Below are 26,074 nucleotides of genomic sequence, written 5' to 3' on the forward strand. Positions count from 1 at the left end.
TGTGCAAACTGTTAAAGGTTGTGGCTGGCAGCCATGCAGGAAGTGGAATTGCCTTTGGTAATGCTGAATAAAATGGGAGAGTGCAGGTTTCAAGGATGCTGGACTTTTTTGGGAGCTGGACTGGAGGCTTAGGTGGAGGAAATGGAAAGGAGGTACATCCTGTATCCAGATAGGGCCACGAGATCCTCCAGATACGTGTTCAGAAGATAGTGGGAGCAGCTAGTGAAGGTCTGTGCCCCGAGTTTGTGGGTGCCATGCAGCAACAAGTTGAATGACCTAACTTTAATGATCAAGGTCAGTGAATGTCATATCAGATCAGCTTTACCACGAACTTCACACTCTGCTCATTCCTGACAGGCCAATCACTCACCAACCAGCAATTTCTATGAGTCAAGATTCATAAGTGACATTCATACGTTACATCATTGCCTCAAATACTGGGCAGTACTGCACATCTCACACCCACACGCTTTCACACACATCAGTGAGCTGATCACGACAGCCTCATCACTCAGATTGCATGATAATCAGTGACTCACATCCCTCTCTCTTACAGAACAAGGTGGTTCACAGCTGGAGGAAGCAGGAGCTAATCCAAGGAGACACATGTGCCTGCCCTACCCCCATGATAGAATGGGGTGCCCATTGTTGAGACCATGACGAGTGGGCTGGCCGTTGAAGATGATGGTATCTTCATGACTCATCGTCTTCCTCACATTCCACTTCCCATTCCTCTTTCATTCTCTTCGAATTTACAAGCTGCAGATGTTCTAACTATGCACCAATTAATTTTCCATTCCCTGAACCGTAACTGACCCCAGCGCTTTTCTTCTTTTAGATGCTCAGGAAGAGCACCCCAGACTGGCAGTGGAGGAATATGAAGACTGTGATGCTGAAGATGCCTTGTCACTAAATTTCAACCTCAGATACTGCAGTGTGCAATTCACGGGGCAGCATAGAGGCAGGATTGACGTGAGACACCGGACACAAGTGGCGTGCAGCCATGGCAGGAGGCAAGGGTAGAACAGGAGGTGCTGGCCATGTAGTTTTGTTAGGGGTGAGCACAGGGTGCCACCTCACCTGGTGAGCTTGCATGGCAGAAGATTTGATTGAGAACTCCAATAGAGAAATCTTCCATAAGAAGGCTGATGCGTAAGCACAATGAAGTGCTTGGTGCATTGAGAGGGCCTCCAGAACGTTAAAGTTAAGGAGCAAGAAGAGTCCCAGCACTGACTTAGCCCAGGACTTTCTGCGGAGGTTGGAGCCCATCCTGAGATGGGGCGGTCATCACTGCCTAGACATTTCTGGACCCAGTCGTGATGCAACATCTGATGGCCAATGTCTTAGCTTCCAGTGCAGCATACGATGCTTGCACCAGGAGTCTAAATGTGGCAGTGGAAGTTCAGACTGCTGCCTTGCAAGCTGAAACTGTGGTCGCCATGGAGCACAGATGCTGCAGACTGTGATAGCAGTCCAGCAACCTGTCCTCAGTAGGTTACTAGGATTGCTGAGGCACTACCCCTGAAACTCAGCAGACTTCCACTAACCATTGGTGTAGCTCTGTTTAAGAGCACCAGGACTGAGAGAGACACAAGGAAGGCAGGTACTAAGAGATTGCACAAAGTGATTAGTTAATCTTTGTACAGAATACAGAATATGTTTTACAAATTTGGTTCAGAATGATGAATTTGTGTTGGCTTTGATTTCACTGTGGCAAAATGATCAGATAGGCTGTTAGTTCCTGAAGACTCTGGACAGAGACATGCTTCTTCCTCCCCCATCCAGTGTCTTGTCCTGCTCTGCATGGCCTCTGCTGATGGTGAGTGACAGAGGAAAGAACATAGCAGAAGAACATAAGAAATAGGAGCAGGAGTAGGCCATCTAGCCCTTGGAGCCTGCCCCGCCATTCAATAAGATCATGGCTGATCTGAAGTGGATCAGTTCCACTTTCCCTCTTTCTCCCCATAACCCTTAATTCCCTTGTCTATCAGAAATCTATCTACCCGTGACTTAAATATATTCAACGAGGTAGCCTCCACCACTTCAATGGGCAGAGAATTCCAGAGATTCACCACCCTTTGAGTGAAGAAGTTCCTCCTTAACTCCATTCTAAACTGCCCCCCCACCTTATTTTGAGGCTGTGCCCTCTAGTTCTGGTTTCCTTTCTAAGCGGCAAGAATCTCTCTACCTCTACCCTATCTAGCCCCTGCATTATCTTGTAAGTCTCTATAAGATCCCCCCTCAGCCTTCTAAACTCTCAACGAGTACGGGCCCAGCCTATTCAATCTCTCTTCATAAACTAACCCCCTCATCTCCGGTATCAGCCTGGTGAACCTTCTCTGTACTCCCTCCAAGGCCAATATATCCTTTCGCAAATAAGGGGACCAAAACTGCACACAGTACTCCAGCTGCGGCCTCACCAGTGCCCTGTACAGTTGCAGCAAGACCTCCCTGCTTTTATATTCTATCCCCCTCGCTATAAAGGCCAACATCCCATTCGCCTTCCTGACCACCTGCTGCACCTGCAGACAGGGTTTTTGCGATTTGTGAACAAGGATCCCAAGGACATGCACTGTAGCATGCTGCAACTTTTCTCCATTTACATAATATTCCTTCCTACTATTATTTCAACCAAAGTGGATAACCTCACATTTGCTAACGTTATTCTCCATCTGCCAGCTCCTCGCCCACTCACAGCCTATCCAGATCTCTCTGCAGATTTTCCGCGCCCTCCATACAATTTGCCTTTCCACTCATCTTCGTGTCATCAGCAAATTTTGTTACCCTACACTAAGGCCCCTCCTCCAGATCGGCTATGTAAACGGTAAGCAGTTGAGGCCCCAGCACCGATCCCTGCAGCACTCCACTAGTCACCAACCGCCAACCAGAAAAGCACCCAATGATTCCAACTCTCTGCTTCCTGTTAGATAGCCAATCCTCAATCCACGCTAACACTTTACCCCCAACTCCGTGTACCCTAACCTTTTGCCGCAACCTTTTGTGAGGCACCTTATCGAACGTCTTCTGGAAATCTAAAAACACCACATCCACCGGTTCCCCTCTGTCTACCGCACTAGTCACATCCTCATAGAAATCCAATAAATTCGTTAAACACGACTTCCCCTTCATGAATCCGTGCTGTGTCTGTTTGATCAAACCGTTCTTTTCTAGGTGTCTTGCTATTTCTTCTCTGATGATGGATTCTAGCATTTTTCCAACTACGGACATTAAGCTAACCGGCCTGTAGTTGCCTGCCTTTTGTCTGCTACCTTTTTTAAACAGCGGCGTAACAGTTGCTCTTTCCAATCCGCCGGCACTTCCCCAGAGTCCAGCAAATTTTGATAAATAATTACTAAGGCATCTGCTATTACTTCTGCCATTTCTTTCAGAATCTTGGGTTGCATTCCATCTGGTCCCGGGGACTGGTCTACCTTCAGTCCCGTTAGTCTATCAAGCACTACCTCTCTTTTAACAGTAATAGTATTAAGGACCTCATCTCCTACCATCCCTCTATCTTTAATATTTGGTGAGCTATTAGTGTCCTCCTCCGTGAAGACCGACACATAAGACTTATTTAAAGTCTCAGCCATTTCCTCGATACCCACCGCTAAGTCCCCCCTCTCGTCCTCCAAGGGTCCAACATTCACTCTAGCCAGTCTCTTCTTTATATATTTGTAAAAACTTTACTATCATATTTTATATTTAGTGCTAGTTTAGTTTCATACTCTATTTTTCCTTTCTTCATCACTTTCTTAGTCATTCTTTGTTGTTTTTTAAATCTTTCCCAGTCTTCTAATTCCCCATTAATTTAGCCGCTCTGTACACGTCGGTTTTTAATTTAATACGCTCCTTTATTTCCTTCGATAACCATGGCTAGTTATCCCTTTTCTTACAGTCCTTCTTTACCATCGGAATATATTTCTGCTGAATACCGAAAAAGATCTCCTTAAAAATCCTCCACTGTTCCTCAGCTGTCCTACCAACCAATCTGCACCCCCAATCTACATTCGCCAATTCCTCCCTCATCTTATCATACTCCCCTCTTTTCAGAGGACACTGGTTCGGGACCCTACTTTCTTACCCTCCATCTGCATCAGAAATTCAACCATACTATGATCACTCATCCCAAGAGGATCCCTCACAAGAAGATCCCTAATTCTACCTGCCTTATTACACGGTATCAGATCTAAGATAGCACGCTCCCTTGTAGGTTCTGTTACATACTGCTGAAGGAAACTATCCCGACAGCATTCCAAGAACTCTTCCTCAAGCCCACTGCATCCGACTTGAGTCAACCAATCAATATGCAGGTTGAAATCCCCCATAATTACCACCGTTCCGTTTTTGCGGAAGGGAAGGTGTGGGACTGTTGGTGAATGGGGAACTGCGGTTACCGTTAATGATATTGATGAATGGGGAATTAATGGTTTTGGTGAATGGGGAATTGTGCTTACAGTTAGTGGTATCACACATGGATGAGGCTTTGATGGACACCCTGACCAGAGAGGGGCTATCTAAGGCTATCTCCTCGCATCCTCTTGCTCCTTGTGCTCCTTCTCTGGTTCCTGAACGGACCATTTAGCCGGTTACAAGAGCTGTACGCTCATGATGATGATGGTGATGATGATGCAGCACATGACAGGCCAGCATGGATCTTGACACATTCTCTGCTGAACACAGCAGGTCTCCCCCAGAACAGTCCAGGCAGTGGAAGCATTATTTCAGCATACCATTGGTCTATTCTATTACATTTTATATGATAGTACAGCTTTCATTGTGTGCATGGTGGACATGCACCTGTGTGTGTGCATGTGTGTGTACATGGTGTACATGTGCCTGTGTGTGTGCATGTGTGTGCACATGGTGTACATGTGCCTGTGTGTGTGTTTGCATGTGTGTGGATTGTGCTCTTGTTGATATCCAATGGTCAATGATTAGCTCTTGTCACCTAGTAGTCATCCTTAAAGTTATTGCATTGGCTCAAACACAGCTGGAACAGCAGACTGCCACAGAATGAAGGCATACTGACTGTTGGCAAGATACCAGGCCACTGACCTACATGATTCTCTGCCTACAGTCACACAACAAATGGATGTGGAGCGAGTGAGTTCCCTTTTGTTCCCAAAATGGGGCAGAGTTGACACACGACACTTGGAAAGCTTTGCGTGCGTGGGTAGTGACATCCAGCACCATGGGGGAGCCTGTAATCCTGATGACACTTTTCCTCTGCCTACTTTTCCCTGACAAGAGAGAGTGAATTGTAGCTAGCTCTGAATGAATACAAGATGTCAATGACCTCCCTCATGCAACAGTGAACAGTAAACTGTAAGATGACACAAATATCTCTGGCCCCAGGCTGGAAGGGACCAGAAGCATGAAAGTTCACCAGCATTGTCACCGTTGAAGCCATTGGAACGTGATCCTTCTCTGCTCTGGGATTGTCGTTATGCTTGCAGCAGGTGGCAGATTTCAATAAGGATGTCCCAACAGAAGTGCAAACGTTTCACCCATTGTTCCTCACTGGTAGTTGATTGCTTTTTGAATACATTGTACACTGTGCCTTCCTTCTCTCTCTCTCGGCAGCTTGCCCTGCTTTATGTGGCCTCCAAGTTACTACTGTATTCATAGGGGAATACCTACAACTGCATCCATGTCTGGGAACAATTGGGTTGTGGGGAGACCTTGAAGTCAGTAGTAAGTCTTTTAGCACTTGCCACATCTCTCTTTGTTGTTGCCATTTAAAGTGGCAACTGTTTACAACAGGCAACAAACTTGCAGAATAAAAATAACAGCCAGAAGAAATCAACTAGCAAATCATCTGTAAGTAATTGATGGTCCCTTTAAATAACTGATGGGGTGGCAACGGAACCCTTTCTCTGCAAACACCTGCTCAGCTGAGCGAGGTTAAGATAAAGTATTCGCTCGAGTGTTCAGTCTGAGGTGGCACAGCTGGTGTGAAATGAGTGTTTCACACTGTTTGATGTCAAGATGTGGCCATTCACTGCACACCCTCAAAAGCTCTCACCAACCTGCATCCAGCACTACGCACTACACCCTTGATGTCCAAACGGGCACTAGGATTCCAACTTTGTGCTGTTCGTCCATGGGCACAACCTACAAGTTGGACCCAGAAATTCACCCATCCTATCAGCCAACTTGTACTCAAATCCCCTGTAGACCCCATTAGAACTTAAAATGGGGGGGTAAATCAACTGGAGCCGAAGGGAAGTGACCATGAATTTCATTCTGAAAATTGAAATTTCATCTCATTTAATGATTACGCAAATTAGCGTATCTAAAGCTTGCAATTAAGAAAGCTTTTCAATTTTAAATGTGATTAATAGTGATGCCATTAAAATGCATTAAGTGAAACATCCTCTGAGGGAACCTAATTTCTTCATATGAAATACCAAGAAGACGAATCTTTATCCAGCTGCGACTGAAAATACGGTCAGATTTGAAGAATGCCTTTGAGTGTTGCAGGTATTAAATTGTCACTTGGGAACTGGGTCATGATTGTGGACAGGGATGTGCTTGGGTATTGAAGACACTCGGAAAACGTGGAAGTGATTTGGGCATTACTGAACTTGTGCTGAAAATTTCACAATCTTTCCAGCTGCGTATTTGATCGTCCCTCTCATATCTGGGCATAAATTCCAGTGTTGAACGGGAGAGGATTTGCTCTGGTTGCCAAAGGCAGTGGAAATAAGTGAACTTGATCTACATTGCCTATTTATAAGTGCAGTACACGTGACAACCAAAGTGGTTCTTCTGGACTGGATTATTATTTCAATAGCAAAACTTTACTCCACATTAAAAACTAAACTGTTTGCTATATATTTAGCACCGCCTTTGCAAATGTTTTATCAGGCATTCCATTGAAAGCAGTTTTCCGATTCCATCGTGGTTTCAACTGAATTGCTTTATTTCACTCTGCGGTTCTCAGCGTGAGTGTGTGTGTAAATGTAAAGACCAGTTCCATCCAGCCAATGGGAGATGGTGTTTTGCAGGAAGCACGGCCCAGGAAATTGTGGGCTCAAAGTCTAGGATTTTCCAACCACCCATTTCAATGTGTGGTAAATTACTGAGGTGGAGGGACAGGAAAAGGAACGAGTGACTGTGGCACCATCCCTTTAACAAGTAAAAGTGGCGGAACACAGTGGAATTGGATTGATACTTGATAAAGACACTTTCGCAGAGTTATAGGGAAAATAGGTGGTGGCATAGGCTTAACTGGTTAATCTTTTACACGGCATGATAGACAGAAGGTCTCCCTCTGTGATGCTGTAAGATTCTATGGATTGGATTTTATGGGGAGGAATATTCCCCTCACCTATTGAAAAGTCGATTGTCAGCCTGCCCACCCAAAAGCAGCCCCTCTGCCCCACACCATGGGAGAAGTCCCACCTTAGGGAACTACAGCAACTCTGTCACCCAAGCAGTGCCTGTTTTCAGTATGGCTAATGCTGAGGCTACAAGCAGAATAAAGCCCTTATATGGCTTTTAATTACCTACTTAAGTGCTCCAATGTACCCAAGGGTGGGCATTGTCTGGCACTTTCCCTGCTTACGGTAATATGGGAGAACGTTGGGGTGGGTGGGAAGGGCACATGTTTAATTTTATGAGCCCCACCTCCCTGGCTTTCAAGTACTCCAGCAAGGAATGTAACATCCAACCCTATGGTTCTAAATCATCTTCCTTTAATTGCTGGCTTATTGCTTAACCATTGACATGGTTGCAATTAGAATGCTGGAGCAATTTCATCACTGCATAAGCTGAGGGCAAAAAGTAATATTGAAGTTTAAATTCATCTGTTCCACATTTATCTCCAGCTTTTCTCATCAGTTTAATTGTCCCTAATAAGAACAGCAGCAAAAGAAAAAGCCATTTTCTGTTGTGACCTGCCATCTGTAATTAACTTCAAATTTTATTTTGGGTAGATAATTGGTTCCATTTATAGACATACATCTGTGAGACTGAGCAAGTCTGCAGCAACATGGCAGGGTAGCCAGTGTAACTCATTGATGTTAGAGTGTAACCCTGTGCAAAAAGTCTTGATCTTTTTTCACTTTTGCCTTTCGTCCTCATCCGGAATCAACACAATTGATGGCTTTGTGGAACCCTGTCACCGTAGAAGCCGCGATAGCTGGCTTGCGACAAGGGGCAGACCAGCCAACCCAAAGGGGCTAAGGATTCTTTGGGGTTCTCCTGAGAAAAGAAATAACAATGCAGGTATCCCGCAGGAAGAGCTATTTGGACTTTACCTCAATATCCCAGCCTGTCCCCTGCTCTCCATCAATGTCATTCAATTCTGATCTGCACTCATTTGATACGTCAACTGATAATGTATTATCAAAAAGTCCTAAAGAATTCTACGGGGATTTTCCCTTGTTCTGGCAAGCTTTTCAATTTTTAAAATTCCAGTCCTTTTTTTTTGCTTTGAGAAAGAGCAATCAGATTCTCCCCACCCCCAGTCGATTGGTTCAGGTACTTTCCATTTTTTCATTATTCATACCTCAAAAATTACTGGTAACGTCAAGTATATTCGCTGAAATATTGCGGGCTGGTTTTGCTGCTTTTATTATTGGAATGACCTCATCTCTGAGTGAGAATTTCTGGAGGAAGAGGATTGAAGCATTTAAATAAAAAGTGGAACATTTCCTTCCCTGTCCTGAACCAGACAAATATTGTTTATTCAAACTGTGAAAATAAAAAAGAGGGGCATAGATTTTGGATTACTGCCAGAAGTGGAATGCAAAGGTTAGAAGGATTTATTCTGTACAAAGCATTATTTGAATACGGATTACATTACTACAAGTGGCGATTGAAGCCACTTCAATCAGGATATTGAAAAGTAGCACAATGGTTAGCGTGCTGCCTCATAGCGACAGGGATCTGGGTTCAATTCCTGATTTGGGTGACTGTCTGTGTGGAGGCTGCACCTTCTCCACTGTGTCTATGCGAGTTTCCTCCGGGTGCTCCGGTTTCTTCCCACAGTCTGAAAGACGTGCTGGTTGGGTGCATTGGTCATGCTAAATTCTCCCTCAGTGTACCTGAATAGGTGCTGGAGTGTGGCGACTAGGGTATTTTCACAGTAACTTCATTGCAGTGTTAATGTAAGCCTACTTGCGAACTAATAAATAAACTTTTACTTTAGCTTTACTGGAGCAGGCACCGGAGTGTAGCGACTAGGGGATTTTCATTGTCAGAAGTGTTAATGTACTTGTGACTCTAATAAATAAACTTAAACTGAAAAGAGAATTTGATAAATAGTTGATGGATGAAACATTTTGAAATGCAGCAGGAAACAGCATTAAAGGACAAGACTGCTAATGTTACCATAGGCCACAGGATTCAAATAGTCATCTCCTATGTTAAAGCAGCACAATTCTCTGAGGAACCATACAACCATAGAAACGTTACAGTGCAGAAAGGGGCCATCCAGCCCATCGTGTCTGTGCCGACCAAAGAAGAGAAAAAATAAATTTTAATCCCACTTTTCAGCACCTGGTCCGTAGCTTCACAGGTTCCAGCATGTCAGATGCAGATCCTTTTTAAATGAAACCAAAAAAGGAAATGCTGGAAAATCTCAGCAGGTCTGGCAGCATCTGTAAGGAGAGAAAAGAGCTGATGTTTCAAATCCAGATGACCCTTGGTCAAAACTTTAACATCTGGACTCAAAACGTCAGCTCTTTTCTCTCCTTACAGATGCTGCCAGGCCTGCTGAGATTTTCCAGCATTTTATCTTCTGGCTTCAGATTCCAGCATCTGCAGTAATTTAACCTTTTAAATGAGTTAACTTATCGAATTCCAGATGCCCGTCACCCTCTGGGTGAATAAGCTTTTCCTCATGTCCCCTTTAATCTTTCAACCAATCATCTTAAATCTATGCCCCCTAGTAATTGACCCCTTAGCAAAAGGGAAGCACATCTGTGGATGGCACAGTGGTTAGCACTGCTGCCTCACAGCGCCAGGGATTCAGCTTCGATTCCCAGCTTGGGTTACTGTCAGTGTGGAGTTTGCATATTCTCCCTGTGTTTGCATGGGTTTCCTCCGGGTGCTCCAGTTTCCTCCCACGGTCCAAAGATGTGCTGTTTTAGCGGATTGGCCATGATAAATTACCCCTTAGTGTCAGTAGGGTAATATGTGGGATTATGGGAATAGGGCCTGTTTGGGATAGTTGTCGGTGCAGACTCAATGGACCAAATGGCTTCCTTCTGCACTGTAAGGATTCTATGAAGTGACTCCTGTCTGCCCTGTCTGGGTCCCTATTGTACAGTTCAATTAGATCACCTCTGTTCTAAGGAAAACAACCCTCGCCTACCCAACCACTCCTCATAACTGCAGTGTCATGGAATTAGAAAGCGGAGGTTATTCCCCTCATATTTGTTCGTTTTTGTCTGGAGCATGTCCTTGTTTTGGCTAGTCCATTGTGCATGGCGAACATATTCTGAGGAAGAACAAGCTCTTGCACTGGACTCCCTTGACCCAGTTGAGAGTCCAAAGAGACCTTCTCAGTAACACAGCGATTGGTGCTTAGCTTCATCACGTCACTGGAGTAGAAACCCAACACAGCAGCAGGTATTTAATCACCTGGACTTTTGCAAAAAAAAACCCCAAAACCTGCCTAGTCGATGGAGAGGATGAATCCTCCCAACCAGAACTAAATAAAAAATATCCCAACATTCAAATATTGCATCCTTTTTTATTTAGTGCACCCACCCTAACTGAACCAGCTCCATATCATATGTATCATGGCACTCAATTTAATTCAGTGGGAGGATCAGAATTAAAAGCTAAATATTTTTTAAAATACAATGAAGGGCAAGGGGGAGAAATATTGTACAATCATGATACATATGTGCTTTGGGCACAGCAGGCCTGATTTAAAGTTTATTTATTAGTGTCGCAAGTAGGCTTACATGAACGCTGCAATGAAGTTACTGTGATAACCCCCTAGTTGCCACACTCTGGCATCTGAATTTAGCATGGCCAGTACATCTAACCAGCACATCTTTCGGACTGTGGGAGGAAACTGGAGCACCCGGAGGAAGCCTGTGCAGACACAGAGAGAACGTGCAGGCTCCGCGCACACAGTGACCCAAGCTAGAAATTGAACCTGAGTCTCTGGTGCTGCCTGGCAGCACTGCTAACCACTGTGCCACTATGCCACTCACTGTGAATTTGAATGAGTTAAAAATCAGCCCAAAATATTTTAAGACGGCAACAAAATTCGGTGGGAGAAAGAAGCCATTATTTTTGCTCTTTCCACTGGCTGTTTTCTAAAACAGTGAATATCTCATGATTGTTCATTTTTTTTTCCTGTATCTACTTGTCTAAACGCCTGGGTGAGTTTGGTGGAATCCTGCGGAGTGAGTGGGTGAATTGCTTGCCCAGAGATGGGGGAGGTGGTGAACAATTTTCCGAAGCAAGTCAAGCACCCCTTCTCCCCAACACAAGTTGATGACTATGCAAGTCAGCAGGGATATGACTTCATATATTTAAAAGTGAGGGATGCCCAGGAGTTAATGGTGCGTATGGAATTCACTCCCTTTAAAACATTTCGCATTACAGTTTATTCGTTCAGCCATTTTTGCACCAAGAAATTAAATAGTTTGAACTTAATTTTTAACGGTCTTGTCCTGTTTTTGTCTCCCAAAAAGTTGAAAAGGTGGATAATTCCAATAGGTGACTTTGAGTAAGGGAGAGTAGATTGGGGGTATATGTCCACTCATATTGTCGTTTATCTTCTATAATTTATTTTGGCTTTTGTTATGGTTAATAGTCATTAAAGTCAATTAAATACTGTTCAGTTTAATTCAACCTCTTCTCTTATATGTTCTTCTTATTTACTCACAGGGTTGTGATAAAAAGGCAATGGTTTGGGACATGCGCTCTGGCCAGTGTATCCAGTCCTTCGAGACTCACGATTCTGACATAAACAGTGTTAGGTGAGTGGATTTAATGATTTCTTCAATAAACTTCTTATTTCAGGCTTGAAACTGCAGGAACTATTGATGAACTAACTTTCTTGATTTTCTTATTGTTGAACAACCTGAATCACTTGCGAACAGCCACAAGTATGTCCCATTCTCCTGAGGAAATCTCAGTGTGTGCATGCCGTACATGAAATAATGGGGGGTGATGCTCCCAAAAATGCTGAATTGTTGGGAGAGCTGTTCTAAATCCCGACTGTTTTGTCAGTTCAGCTTCTCACCTGAATCTCCGCACTCTGTGCCAGCAGAGGTCCCAGTTGGGAATCTCATTAAAAACCCAGGGAGAGGGGGTGTTTGGGGGAGGGGGTACGGGGCCTATTCACGCCAGAGTCTGAAAGTTTTGGAGCTCTGCGCATGCACAGGGGTCCTAATCTGTCAGACTCCCCATTTGCTGGCCAGCCCGGGACCCTCACAGTGCTCCCCCTCCAGCACTCCACAGCCCAGTCGCAGCCCCCACAACAATTCCAGGGCCAACCAGACCAACCTCTGCCCCCACCCCGATGCACAGCCCACCGTCCCCATCAGTGACAATCCCCCCCACCCCCTTCACTCCGCAGACCCCCACCACTGCTGACCCCCCCACCCCTCCAAGGAGGCAGGCCCCCCCACAGCCTGCCCCAATCACTGCCCTCCCTCCAGCGCAGACTGATCCTGTCTGCAGAGTGGCAGCAGGATCCCCTCACCCCCCACCCATCGCCCCGAGTCCTGCCCACAATAGGCCCTGCCCCCTTGGCAATACCCAATGGGCAATGCCAAAGTGCCCCCAGACATGGGCACTTTGCCCCTTGGGCAGTGCTGGGGGCAACAGCTGGCACTGCTAGGGTGCCCATGCCCAATGTCACTACCCCTCACCGCCCAACCTCCTGGGGGGCCCTGATTGTCCCTCCCCCTTCCTTCTGGCAGGGTCTCACCCTAGATCCCCGAACATGGTGAGCTAGTCTGAACCTGGCCGGAATGAAGTACTCCTGGCGGGTTGGGAGATTCAATCGGGACCTGAAAGGTCCTGATAATGAACTAATAAACATATTTAAAACATATTAAAAATGGATTTAAATTACTTACCTGCCTTCCAGCGTGATCTGACTGGCGACTGTTTGCTGGCTCTGGGAGGTGCGCAAACCTCTGTTCAAGGCTGGCGATGTGCATCTCCCACCATGACCCAACAGGAAAGTTGCAGCCAATGGTTCTGTACTGCTTATGGTTCCATGTTGAAGCTATAGTCACATGGCTAAAATATTCAGCATTAAGATTTCCAATGTGTTCTGCTGGTCTGTTTTGAAAATGATACTGAAGTACCCTCTCCTACAACAGGTATTTCCCTAGTGGTGATGCGTTTGCCTCTGGTTCAGATGATGCCACAGTAAGTCAAATTTAATTACATGTCCATATAATGTTTGCTTTGTGTGATAGATAGAAGAACTTTGTTTTGTCAAGAAAGTTCCTGACCAACATGATATGATCAACAAACTGGCAGCATTTTCTGTGATTGTTTCTGATAAATTTCAGTAATTTTTAGACACAATATAATGCTGATGTTGCACTTTTTTGCCCCCCCCCCCAACAATTGAACAATAACAGATGGAAAGTTTGAGCTTCTTTTTCTCAAGCAGTCTTCCATTTCAGTGAATTTAAGTAAATCCTTTAGAGGCAGCTTTTTTTTTCAATATATAAATAATTAAACAGAGTTTTGTGGTTCCTTGGGAGAAACTGTTATTTCCATACATGGTGTCAACCGTATCTCTGTGCTAACACTCACTCCTCTGAATAAGAAGGTTATGGGTTCAAGTCCCATTCCAGGGACTTACTAGCATCATCCAGACCGATGCAGTGTAGAACTGAGAGAGCGCTGCTCTAATGGAGGCTATGCCTTAAAGGACAGGTAATGAGTGATCTGTTATCTCAGGTGATCATGAAAAATCCCACACCACAATTTCAAAGAACAAGGGAGGTTTAACGTTTATTAATTATTGGTCACAAGTAAGGCTTACATTAACATTACAATAAAGTTATTATGAAGTTCCCCTAGTCGCCACACTCTGGCGTCTGTTCGGATCAGTGCACCTAACCAGCACATCTTTCGCGCTGTGGGAGGAAACCAGAGCACTCAGAGGAAACTCACGCAGACATGGAAAGAACATGCAAACCCCATACAGACAGTGACCCAAGCCGGGAATCGAACCCAGGTCTCTGGCGCTGTGAGGCAGCAGCACTAACCACTGTGCCACCGTGCCACCCATACTGGTCTCTGGGCCAATATTTGTTCCTCAGTCAACATCATCAAAGCTGTTTGTGGAAGCTTGCTGTGCACAAATCAGCTGACACATTACATCACTAACTGTGCTTCAAAAGCACTTAATTGGCTGTAAAGTGATTTAACTCATCCTGAAGTTGTTAAAAAAAGTTCTTATATCAATGCAACACCATCATTCTTTTCACTTAGAGTTGCTTTGAACGCATTGATCTGATTAAGCTACCCAGCTGCGGTTGTAAGATGGGGTAACTCACTGGGTTGTGTAGCAGACTTGGAACAATTGGGTTTGACTGAGGCAAGGTTCTCTGAAGGGGGAAATTGTGCCGCCATGCCCGCCATGGGAATCGTTGCGGGCAGAGGTTGGACCAAGCAAAGGTCTTTGATCTAGGGTGGGATTTGCTGGTTTTGTAGTGAGCGCAGCCAGAAAATCCCGCTCTTAATCTTTAACCCTTCTGAGGTAGAAAGCATGATCAAATAGGGACTGCTGTTTGCCACATTGCTTGTGGTATCTGTTGCACAATGAAACTGGAGATCAGCAGTGTTCCCAAGAAGTTGTCAGTCCCAATGGTTTGATTTGATTTGGTTTATTATTGTCATATGCATTGGAATATAGTGAAAAGTTTTGTTTCTTGCACATTATACAGACAAAGCATACCATTCATGGAGTACATAGAGGAGAAGGAAAGGAGAGGGTGCAGAATATAGTGTTAGGAGAAAGATCAGCTTAATATACGAGAGATCCGTTCAAAAGTCTGATGACAGCAGGGAAGAAGCTGTTCTTGAGTCGGTTGGGACATGATCTCAGACTTTTGTACCTTTTTCCCCCGATGGAAGAAGGTGAAGAGAATATCCGGGGTATGTGGGGTCCTTGATTATGCTGGCTGTTTTTCCGAGGCAGTGGAAAGTGTAGGAGGTGTCAGTGGATGGGAGGCTGCGGCTGTGAGTTATTTTTGCCGCTCTCCAACCCTAACTGAGGTTGACTCACATATTGGGTTATTTAATTGAATAAACCAATGACAAGGACCCGCAGTGTTCTGAAATGATCAGAAATGGGGGCATTTCGCTCAAACTGTCCAACAACGCTCGTCTCCACAGTAAGTGTCTCTGTGAGAAGTGCAGTCAGAAACAGAATTTACTGAAGATGAGAGAATGATTCATCAAAGTTGAACCGTGTTGCTGTGCTATTAATCTTTGAGATGGAAATTTACAGACCTATGTGGGTGTGTTTTGACATTGGATGCAGAGGTCAGAATTTCCCTATGATTTCATGGGTTAGTCCCCAGCATGGAAATCCAGAATTCAATGTTTGAAACATTAATTTGCTGAAGAGAAACATTGAAATGCACCTTTTTTGTTCATGTTTGCTTGTCATTTGCTTGTCCTTGTCATCCATTGTCATCTGGGATAGGAAAATGCAGTTTACAAACAAGGAACGCAGAAAGAATTAACAATATAGAATCATAGAATCCCTACAATACAGAAAGAGGCCATTCGGCCCATCGAGTCTGCACTGACCACAATCCCATCCAGGCCCTGTCCCCAAATCCCTACGTATTTACCCACTAATTCCTCTAACCTATGCATCTCAGGACACTAGGGGCAATTTTAGCATGGCCAATCAACCTAACCTGCACATCTTTGGACTGTGGGAGGAAACCAGAGCACCCGGAGAAAACCCACGCAGACATAGGGATGTGCAAACTCCACACAGACAGTGACCCAAGCTGGGAATTGAACCCAGGTCCCTGGAGCTGTGAAGCAGCAGTGCTAACCACTGTGCTTCTGTGCTGCTCCAATATATTAGAAAAATAGTTTGATTTTTGACTTATTATTGTCACATGTATTAGTATAAAGTGAAAAGTATTGTTTCTTGCATGCTATACAGACAAAGCATATTGTTCATAGAGTACATGAGGGAGAAGGAAAGGAGAGGATGCAGAATGTAGTGTTACAGTCATGGCTGGAGTGTAGAGAAAGATCTGCTTAATATAAGGTAGGTCCATTCAAAAGTCTGATGGCAGCAGGGAAGAAGCTACTTTTGAGTCAGTTGTTACGTGACCTCAGATTTTTGTATCTTTTTCCTGATGGAAGAAGGTGAACGAGTGTATGTCTGGGGAGCGTGGGATCCTAGATTATACTGGCTGCTTTTCCTGAGGCGACAGGAAGTGTAGACAGAGTCAATGGATGGGAGGCTGGATTGCATGGTGGACTGGGCTACGTTCACAATCCTTTGTATTTTCTTGCCCAGTGTAATTCCCCAATATCATTTTCTGATGTCTGAGAATACAAGAACATTGTGTGCACCGACAATGAATTTATATTAAAAAGAGGACTTGCATTTCTATAGTACTGTATGAAGTGGAGTCATTCTTGTACTATAAGAAAGGTATGATGTAAACATTCAGATTTTTTAAATCTTTCTCGCTCGAGCTAGAATCCACTCGCTCTCAATTTTGGAAACACTTGGGGAAAGTCCACCAAGGCTTTCTGCCAACGTGATGAAAGGCTCAGGAGCTCCAAGGATTATTTGTTCTATTAATGATTGATATAAACAAAGGTATCCATTCTGAGAATTGTGGGTGAGCCGGAAGTCACTCAACGTCTGTGAATCTTTGCCAACAATAACATCAGTGTGCATTTATTTAAAGCCTTTGGAGTATTGTTCAAAGACTTAGGGGGGAGGTGAAGAGTAAGGAAGAGGTGCCAAGCCAGAGTTTTGGAAATGGCTGAATATTGAGTTGAAAATACAGGATTTTTTTTTTGAGCTATTGTAAAAGGGAAGAGAGAAATAGGAGGAGAAGAAGGTCATAGGGAGGAACTAGCAGGGAAGCAGCTGAGCTTTTTACTACCTGTGGTGGGACAAACAGATGGGGGAATTCCACACAAGACCAGAGTCAGGAAACTGGAGAGCGCAGGGGGCAATGTTAGGCAGAAGGTGCATGTAAAATGAAGCTGGAATGAGGCTGCATTGGGATTTAAAGGAGAGGACAGGATTTTCAATCAAATCCACTGCATTGAGGGACAGGATATGTCATACAAAAATAGGGAACATTATCTGCAGCAGAATAAAGGCTGCATGGAAACCTAGATTGTTCACAGAATTACAAATGTGATCTTACCTGGGCTTTGCATAGCTGAAGCATTATTCTATCCCTTTGTATTCTAGACCCCTAATTAACCATTTTAATTATTTTCTGCACTTGTTCATGACATTTTAATGATCTGTGTATATAGAACCCAGGTGTCTTTGGACTATCAACTTTTTCTAACTTTTCACCATTTTCAAACTACCCTGTTCTTTTCAGATCCAAAGGATGACCTCACGTTTGCCTTCATTGAAATCCATTTACCACAGTTTTGACTCTTCATTTAACCTATTCATCTCTTTTTGATTACAGTAAAAAGTCTCACAACACTAGGTTAAGGTCATACAGGTTTATTTGAAATCACGAGCTTTCGAAGCGCTGCTCCTTCATCAGATGAAGTAGCCACTCGTTTGATGAAGGAGCAGTGCTCCGATAGCTTGTGATTCCCAATAAACCTGTTGCACTTTGACCTATGTTATCAGACTTCTTACTGTGAGCACCCCAGTCCAATGCTGACATCTCCACATCATGGCTAGCTTTGTGATTATAGCCTCCTATCTACACCACTTATAGTTCATAGAACCGCTACAGTACAAAAGGAGGTCATTTGGCCCTTCAAATCTGCACCGACTCTTCAACAGAGCATCCTACCAAGGCACTATCCCTGTAACCCCATGTATTTACTTCGCTAATACCCCTAGCCGACAGATCCTGGCACACTAAGGGGCAATTTAGCACGACCAATCCCTCTAACCGCACCTCTTTGGACTATGAGAGGAAAGCGGAGCACCCAGAGGAAACCCACGCAGACACAAGGAGAATGTGCAAACTCCACACAGACAGTCACCCAGGGCCATAATTGAACCAGGTCCCTGGCACTGTGATTACTATCACTAAATGCGATTACTGTCACTAAATGCGATTACTGTCACTAGAGAGGTAGTGCTTGATAGACTAATGGGACTGAAGGTGGACAAGTCCCCAGGACCGGATGGAATGCATCCCAGGGTTCTGAAAGAAATGGCAGAGGTGATAGAGGATGCATTAGTAATTATTTATCAAAATTCGCTGGATTCCAGGGAAGTGCTGGAAGATTGGAAAACGGCTAATGTTACCCTGCTGTTTAAAAAAGGTAGCAGACAAAAGGCAGGGGATTATAGGCTGGTTAGTTTAACGTCTGTAGTTGGAATCCATCATCAAAGAAGAAATCGCGAGGCACCTGGAAAGGAATGGTTTGATCGAGCAGATGCAGCACAGATTCGTTAAGGGGAAGTCATGTTTGACTAATTTATTGGATTTCTATGAGTGGCTAGTGCGGTAGACAGAGGGGAACCAGTGGATGGGGTGTTTTTAGATTTCCAAAAGGCGTTTGATAAGATGCCTCACAAAAGGTTGCTACAGAAGGTTAGGGTGCACGGAGTTGGGGGTAAGGTGTTAGCGTGGATAAAAGATTGGTTGTCTAATAGGAAGCAGAGAGTAGGAATCAATGGGTGTTATTCTGGTTGGCGGTTGGTGACTAGTGGAGTGTCGCAGGGATCGGTGCTGGGGCGTCAACTGTTTACCATTTATATAGATGATCTGGAGGAGGGGGCTGAGTGTAGTGTGACGAAATTTGCTGATGACATGAAGATGAGTGGAAAAGTAAATTGTGCGGAGGGTGTGGAAGGTCTGCAGAGGGATCTGGATAGGCTGAGTGAGTGAGTGAGGACCTGGCAGATGGAGTACAATGTTAGCAAGTGTGAGGTTATCCACTTTGGCAGAAATAATAGTAGGAGGGATTACTATTTAAAGGGCGAAAAGCTGCAGCATGCTACGGTGCAGAGGGACCTGGGGGTCCTTGTGCATGAGTGGCAAAAACCCAGTCTGCAGGTGCAGCAGGTGATCAAGAAGGCGAATGGGATGCGGCCTTTATAGCGAGGGGGACAGAATATAAAAGTAGGGAGGTCTTGCTGCAACTGTACAGGGTACTGGTGAGGCCGCAGCTGGAGTACTGTGTGCAGTTTTGGTCGCCGCACTTGCGGAAGGATATATTAGCCTTGGAAGGAGTGCAGAGGAGGTTCACTAGGCTGATACCGGAGGTGAGGGGGTTGGACTATGAAGAGAGACTAAATAGACTGGGTCTGTACTCGTTGGAGTTTAGAAGGATGAGGGGGGATCTTATAGAGACGTATAAGATAATGAAGGGGTTGGATAGGGTAGAGGTAGAGAGATTCTTCCTGCCTAGAAAGGATAGCAGGACTAGAGGGCACAGCCTCAAAATAAGGGGGTGCAGTTTAGATCAGAGTTGAGGAGGAACTTCTTCACTCAAAGGGTGATGAGTGTCTGGAATTCTCTGCCCGTTAAAGTGGTGGAGGCTACCTCGCTGAATAAATTTAAGTCACGGGTAGATAGGTTTTTGACAGACAGGGGAATTAAGGGTTATGGGGAGAAGGCGGGAAAGTGGAACTGATCCACTTCAGATCAGCCATGATCTTATTGAATGGCGGGGCAGGCTCGAAGGGCTAGATGGCCGACTCCTGCTCCTATTTCTTATGTTCTTATAAACTGGGAGGTGGTGACATAATGATATTGTCACTGGATGAGTAATCCAGAGAACCAGGGCAATGTCTGGAGATCTCAGTTCAAATCCCACCACAGCAGATGATGAAAGTTGTATTCAACCAAAATATGGTATTAAAAGTCTAATGAAGATCACAAAATGAAGCCCAGTCCATCACACAAACCAGCACCCCATCCATGGACTCTGTCTACATTTCCTCCTGTCTTGGAAAATTGACCAGCATACTCATACACAGGGGTAGGTGTAGGAAAATGCTTTGTTGAAATGGTGGCGCGGGCTCGTTGGGCCGAAGGGCCTGTTTCCCGTCCTGAGTTGTTCTTTGTTCAAGGACCCCACGCATCCTGGACATACTGTCTTCCACCCTCTTCCATTGGGAAAAAGATACAAACACTGAAAATATGTACCAACCGACTCAAGAACAGCTTCTTCCATAGAATATTACAGCACAGAAATGGACCTTTTGGCACTTCTCGGCTGTGCTGAACCATTTTTCTGCCTAGTCCCACTGACCTGCACCTGGACCATATCCCTCCACACCCCTCTCATCCATGTACCTGTCCAAGTTTTTCTTAAATGTTAAAAGTGAGCCTGCATTAACCACTTCATCTGGCAGCTCATTCCACACTCCCACCACTCTCTGTGTGAAGAACCCCCCCCCTCTAATATTCCCTTTAAACTTTTCCCCCTTCACCCTTAACCCATGTCCTCTAGTTTTTCTCTCCCCTAGCCTCAGTGGAAAAAGCCTGCTTGCATTCACTCTATCTATACCCATCATAATTTTATACACCTCTCTCAAATCTCCCCTCATTCTTCTACGCTGCAGCAAATAAAGTCCTAATCTATTCAACCTTTGCGCTGCCAAGTAGGGTGGCGGAGCTAAACACACTGGGATCATTTAAGACTTATCTGGATAGTCACATGAGCATACTGGGAATGAAGGGATACAAAGGAAAGGTCTACTTGGACCAATGAGCGGCACAGGCTTGGAGGGCCGAAGGGCCTGTTTCCTGTGCTGTATTGTTCTTTGTTCTCTGTAACTCAGTTTCTCAAGTCCCGGCAGCATCCTTGTAAACCTCCTCTGTACTCTTTCAACCTTATTAATATCCTCCCTGTAATTAGGTGATCAAAACTGCACACAATACTCTAAATTTGGCCTCACCAATGTCTTATAAAACTTCACCATAACATTCCAACTCTTATACTCAATACTTTGATTTATAAAGGCCAATGTACCAAAAGCACTCTTTATGATCCTATCTACCTGTGATGCCACTTTTAGGGAATTATGTATCTGTATTCCCAGATCCCTCTGTTCTACCACTCTTCAGTGTCCTACCATTTATCTTTTATATTCTACCTTAGTTTGTCCTTCCAAAGTGCAATACCTCACAATTGTCTGCATTAAATTCCATCTGCCATTTTTCAGCCCATTTTTTTAGCTGGTCCAAATCCCTCTGCAAGCTTTGAAAGCAGTTAGGAAGGTTGATATACCTCCAATCTTTGTATCATCAGCAAATTTCCTGATCCAATTTACCACATTATCATCCAGATCATTGATATAGATGACAAACAACAATGGACCCAGCACCAATCACTGCGGCACTCCACTAGTAACAGGCCTCCACTCACAGAAGCAATCCTTCACTACCACTCGCTGGCTTCTTCCATAAGAACACAAGAACATAAGAAATATGAGCAGGAGTAGGCCATCTAACCTTTCGAGCCTGCCCCGCCATTCAACAAGATCATGGCTGATCTGAAGTGGATCAGTTCCACTTTCCCGCTCTCTCCCCATAACCCTTAATTCCCTTGTCTATCAGAAACCTATCTACCTGTGATTCAAATATATTCAGCGAGGTAGCCTCCACCACTTCAATGGGCAGAGACTTCCAGAGATTCACCACCCTTTGAGTGAAGAAGTTCCCCCTCAACTCCGTTCTAAACTGCGCCCTCCCTTATTTCTTGATTTTCAGAAGGCGTTTGACAAGGTGCCTCACAAGAGGTTATTGCAGAAGGTAAGGGGGCATGGAGTTGGGGGTAGGGTGTTAGCGTGGATAGAGGATTGGTTGTCAAATAGGAGGCAGAGAGTGGGGGTGAATGGGTGCTATTCGGATTGGCGGTTGGTGACTAGTGGAGTGCCCCAGGGGTCGGTGCTGGGGCCTCAGCTATTTACCATTTATATAGATGATCTGGAGGAGGGAACCGAGTGTATGGTGTCGAAATTTGCTGATGGCACCAAGATTGATGAAACGGCAAATTGCACGGAGGGTGTGGAGAGTCTGCAGAAGGATCTAGATAGGCTGGGCGAATGGGCCAGGAATTGGCAAATGGAATTTAATGTTGGCAAGTGCGAGGTGGTCCACTTTGGTAGGAATAATGGTAGGAAGGACTATTACTTACGTGGCGAAAAACTGTAGCATGCGACGGTGCAGAGGGACCTCGGGGTCCTTGTGCATGAGTCGCAAAAAACCCAGCCTGCAGGTGCAGCAGGTGGTCAGGAAGGCGAATGGGATGCTGGCCTTCATAGCGAGGGGGATTGAATATAAAAGTAGGGAGGTCTTGCTGCAGCTGTATAGGGCATTGGTGAGGCCGCAGCTGGAGTACTGTGTGCAGTTTTGGTCGCCGCACTTATGCAAGGATATTTTGGCCTTGGAGGGAGTGCAGAGGAGGTTTACTAGGCTGATACCAGAGTTGAGGGGGTTGAGCTATGAGGAGAGGCTGAATAAACTAGGCTTGTACTCATTAGAGTTTAGAAGAATGAGGGGAGATCTCATTGAGACATATAAGATGATGAATGGGATGGATAGGATAGAGGTGGAGAGACTCATCCCGCTTAGAAAGGACAGTAGGACTAGAGGGCACAGCCTCAAGATAAAGGGGGGGCGGTTTAGAACGGAGTTGAGGAGGAACTTCTTCACTCAAAGGGTGGTGAATCTCTGGAATTCTCTGCCCGTTGAAGTGGTGGAGGCTGCCTCGCTAAATATTTTTAAGATGCGGGTTGATGGATTTTTGATAAGCAAGGGGATTAAGGGTTATGGGGAGAGGGTGGGAATGTGGAACTGAGCCACGACAGATCAGCCATGATCTTATTGAATGGCGGGGCAGGCTCGAGGGGCTAGATGGCCTACTCCTGCTCCTATTTCTTATGTTCTTATTTTGAGGCTGTGCCCTCTAGTTCTGGTTTCCTTTCTAAGTGGGAAGAATCTCTCTACCTCTACCCTATCCATCCCCTTCATTATCTTATATGTCTCTATAAGATCCCCCCTCAGCCTTCTTAACTCCAACAAGTACAGACCCAGTCTATTCAATCTCCCCTCATAAGGTAACTCCCTCTCTCCAGTATCAGCCTAGTGAACCTTCTCTGTACGCCCTCCAAGGCCAAAATATCCTTTCGCAAATACAGGGACCAAAACTGCACACAGCATTCCAGTTGCGGCCTCACCAGTGCCCTGTACAGTTGCAGCAAGGCCTCCCTGCTTTTACATTCAATCCCCCTCGCGATAAAGGCCAACATTCCATTCGCCTTCTTGATCACCTGTAGACTGGGTTTTTGCGATTCGTGCACAAGGACCCCCAGGTCCCTCTGCACCGTAGCATGCTGCAGCTTTTCACCCTTTAAATAATAATCCCTCCTACTATTATTTCTGCCAAAGTGGATAACCTCACATTTGCTAATGTTATACTCCATCTGCTAGGCCTTCGCCCACGTGCTCAGCCTATCCAGATCTCTGTGCAGACTTTCCACACCCTCCACGCAATTTGCTTTTCCACTCATCTTCATGTCATCAGCAAATTTTGTCAACCTACACTCAGCCCCGTCCTCCAGATCGTCTATGTAAATGGTAAACAGTTGAGGCCCCAGCACCGATCCCTTCCATTGAGCCAGTGTCTAATCCAATTTACTATCCCTCCATGTATGCCTAGCGACTGAACCTTCCTAACTAACCTCCCATGCAGGACCTTGTCAAACGCCTTACTGAAGTCCATGTAGACAACATCCACCGCCTTCCTTTCATCCACTTTCCTGGTTACCTCCTCAAAAAACTCTAATAGATTGGTTAAACATGACCCACCACGCACAAAGCCATGTTGACTCTCCCTAATAAGTCTCTGTTTATCCAAATATTTGTAGATCCTATCCCTTCGTACTCCTTCCAATAATTTACCTACCACTGATGTCGAACTTACCAGCCTATAATTTCCCAGATTACTTTTTGAGCCTTTTTTTAACAACAGGACAACATCATCTATCCTCCAATCATCCAGCATCTCACCCATGGATGCCGACATTTTAAATATATGTTATTTATCCCTGCTGCCATCAGACTTTTGAATGGACCTACCTTATATTAAGTTATCTTTCTCTACACCCTGGCTTTGACTATATTCTACACCCTCTCCTTTCCTTTTCTATGAATGTAATGCTTTGTCTTATAGTGCACACAAGAAACAATACTTTTCACTGGATGCTAGTACATGTGACAATAATAAATCAAACCAGATCAAAACTATTGTCATAAAAATCCAACTGGTTCACTGATGTCCTTCAGGGAAGGAAATTTGCCATCCTTTCCTGGTCTGGCCTACATATGGCTGTAGATCCACAGCAATGTGTTTGACTCTTAAATGTCCTCTGAAGTAGCCTAGTTCAGAGGTAATTAGAAATGGGTAACAAATGTCCATATCACATGAATGAATATGAAAAAGAGACCCATTCTGCCTTGACCAATTTGAAAGCAGCAGAATTTCTATCGTTCTCCAAAGTATTCTCAAAATCCTAATCAGTTGGGACTTTTGCCTTTTTTTTAGTGTCGCTTGTATGATCTCCGTGCTGACAGAGAAGTGGCCATCTACTCGAAGGACAGTATCATCTTTGGAGCCTCCAGTGTGGACTTTTCCCTCAGTGGTGAGTCAATTGCTTAAGATGCTAATTCCAGGAAATGGGAAATACCTTCTGGAGTTTGAAAAAAAATGACATGGAATCTAAACTCCTTCTTGTTTCCAATCCTTTGTGCTGCACATTCACTTCTTATCCAGTTGAATAATCAGGAAAGATACGTGGTTAATGGCAGTGGTTAATACTTTTGTTGCCACTTGGCAGTAGAACTTGGTTTTGTCATTAAATGGCCTCAAGTTGTTCTTAGATACTTGACCTATGAGTGTAATACTAGTACAATACTTCCAGTTTGAGGGTAAGGAATTAAATGCATAATGAATGGGAGGAATGGATAGAAAGAAAATCATATAATGATCACTTCAAGCTTTTTGTACTGAATATTCTATATGTAGTTTGCAGTTTTGAAGAATGAGTCAGTTAACACTTCTGCATTTTAACAGGATAGTCTATTTAAATTTAACAGCTTATTTATAAGTTTCCTATCTTAAGATGGTAGTTTAGTAACAAATAGATTGAGACCAAATTAATAAGTAATTGGTTAGCATGCAAACACTAGGGATGGGGGTGTATGTTAGAAAATAAGAACATAAGAAATAGGAGCAGGAGTAGGTCATCTAGCCCTTCAAGCCTGCCCCGCCATTCAATAAGATCATGGCTGATCTGAAGTGGATCAGTTCCACTTTCCCGCTTTCTCCCCATAACCCTTAATTCCCTTGTCTGTCAAAAACCTATCTACCTGTGACTTAATTATATTTAGCGAGGCAGCCTCCACCACTTCGACGGGCAGAGAATTCCAGAGATTCACCACCCTTTGAGTGAAGAAATTCCTCCTCAACTCCGATCTAAACTGCCCCCCCTTTATCTTGAGGCTGTGCCCTCTAGACCTGCTATCCTTTCTAAGCGGGAAGAATCTCTCTACCTCTACCCTATCCATCCCTTTCATTATCTTATACGTCTCTATAAGATCCCCCCTCATCCTTCTAAACTCCAACGAGTACAGACCCAGTCTATTTAGTCTCTCTTCATAGTCCAACCCCCTCATCTCCGGTATCAGGCTAGTGAACCTCCTCTGCACTCCCTCCAAGACCAAAATATCCTTGCGCTAGTGCGGTGACCAAAACTGCTCACAGTACTCCAGCTGCGGCCTCATCAGTGCCCTGTACAGTTGCAGCAAGACCTCCCTGCTTTTATATTCTATCCCCCTCGCTATAAAGGCCAACATCCCATTCGCCTTCTTGATCACCTGCTGCACCTGCAGACTGGGTTTTTGCAACTCATGCACAA

General features: G+C 44.7%; 1 protein-coding gene across 1 annotated transcript in view; it reads left to right on the plus strand.

The window, feature by feature from the left end:
- The window catches only part of gnb5b (guanine nucleotide binding protein (G protein), beta 5b), a 116,270-nt gene that overhangs the window by 72,067 nt on the left and 18,129 nt on the right, over positions 1 to 26,074 (plus strand). The window contains exons 9-11 of the mRNA XM_080214307.1: positions 11,860 to 11,951; positions 13,308 to 13,356; positions 24,703 to 24,799. Coding sequence (XP_080070433.1) covers positions 11,860 to 11,951; positions 13,308 to 13,356; positions 24,703 to 24,799 — 238 coding nt within the window. The remainder of the gene's footprint in view (positions 1 to 11,859; positions 11,952 to 13,307; positions 13,357 to 24,702; positions 24,800 to 26,074) is intronic.

Source organism: Carcharhinus amblyrhynchos, chromosome 28, assembly GCF_965287045.1.
Source record: "Carcharhinus amblyrhynchos chromosome 28, sCarAmb.v2.hapA, whole genome shotgun sequence".
Taxonomy (NCBI): Eukaryota; Metazoa; Chordata; class Chondrichthyes; order Carcharhiniformes; family Carcharhinidae; genus Carcharhinus; species Carcharhinus amblyrhynchos.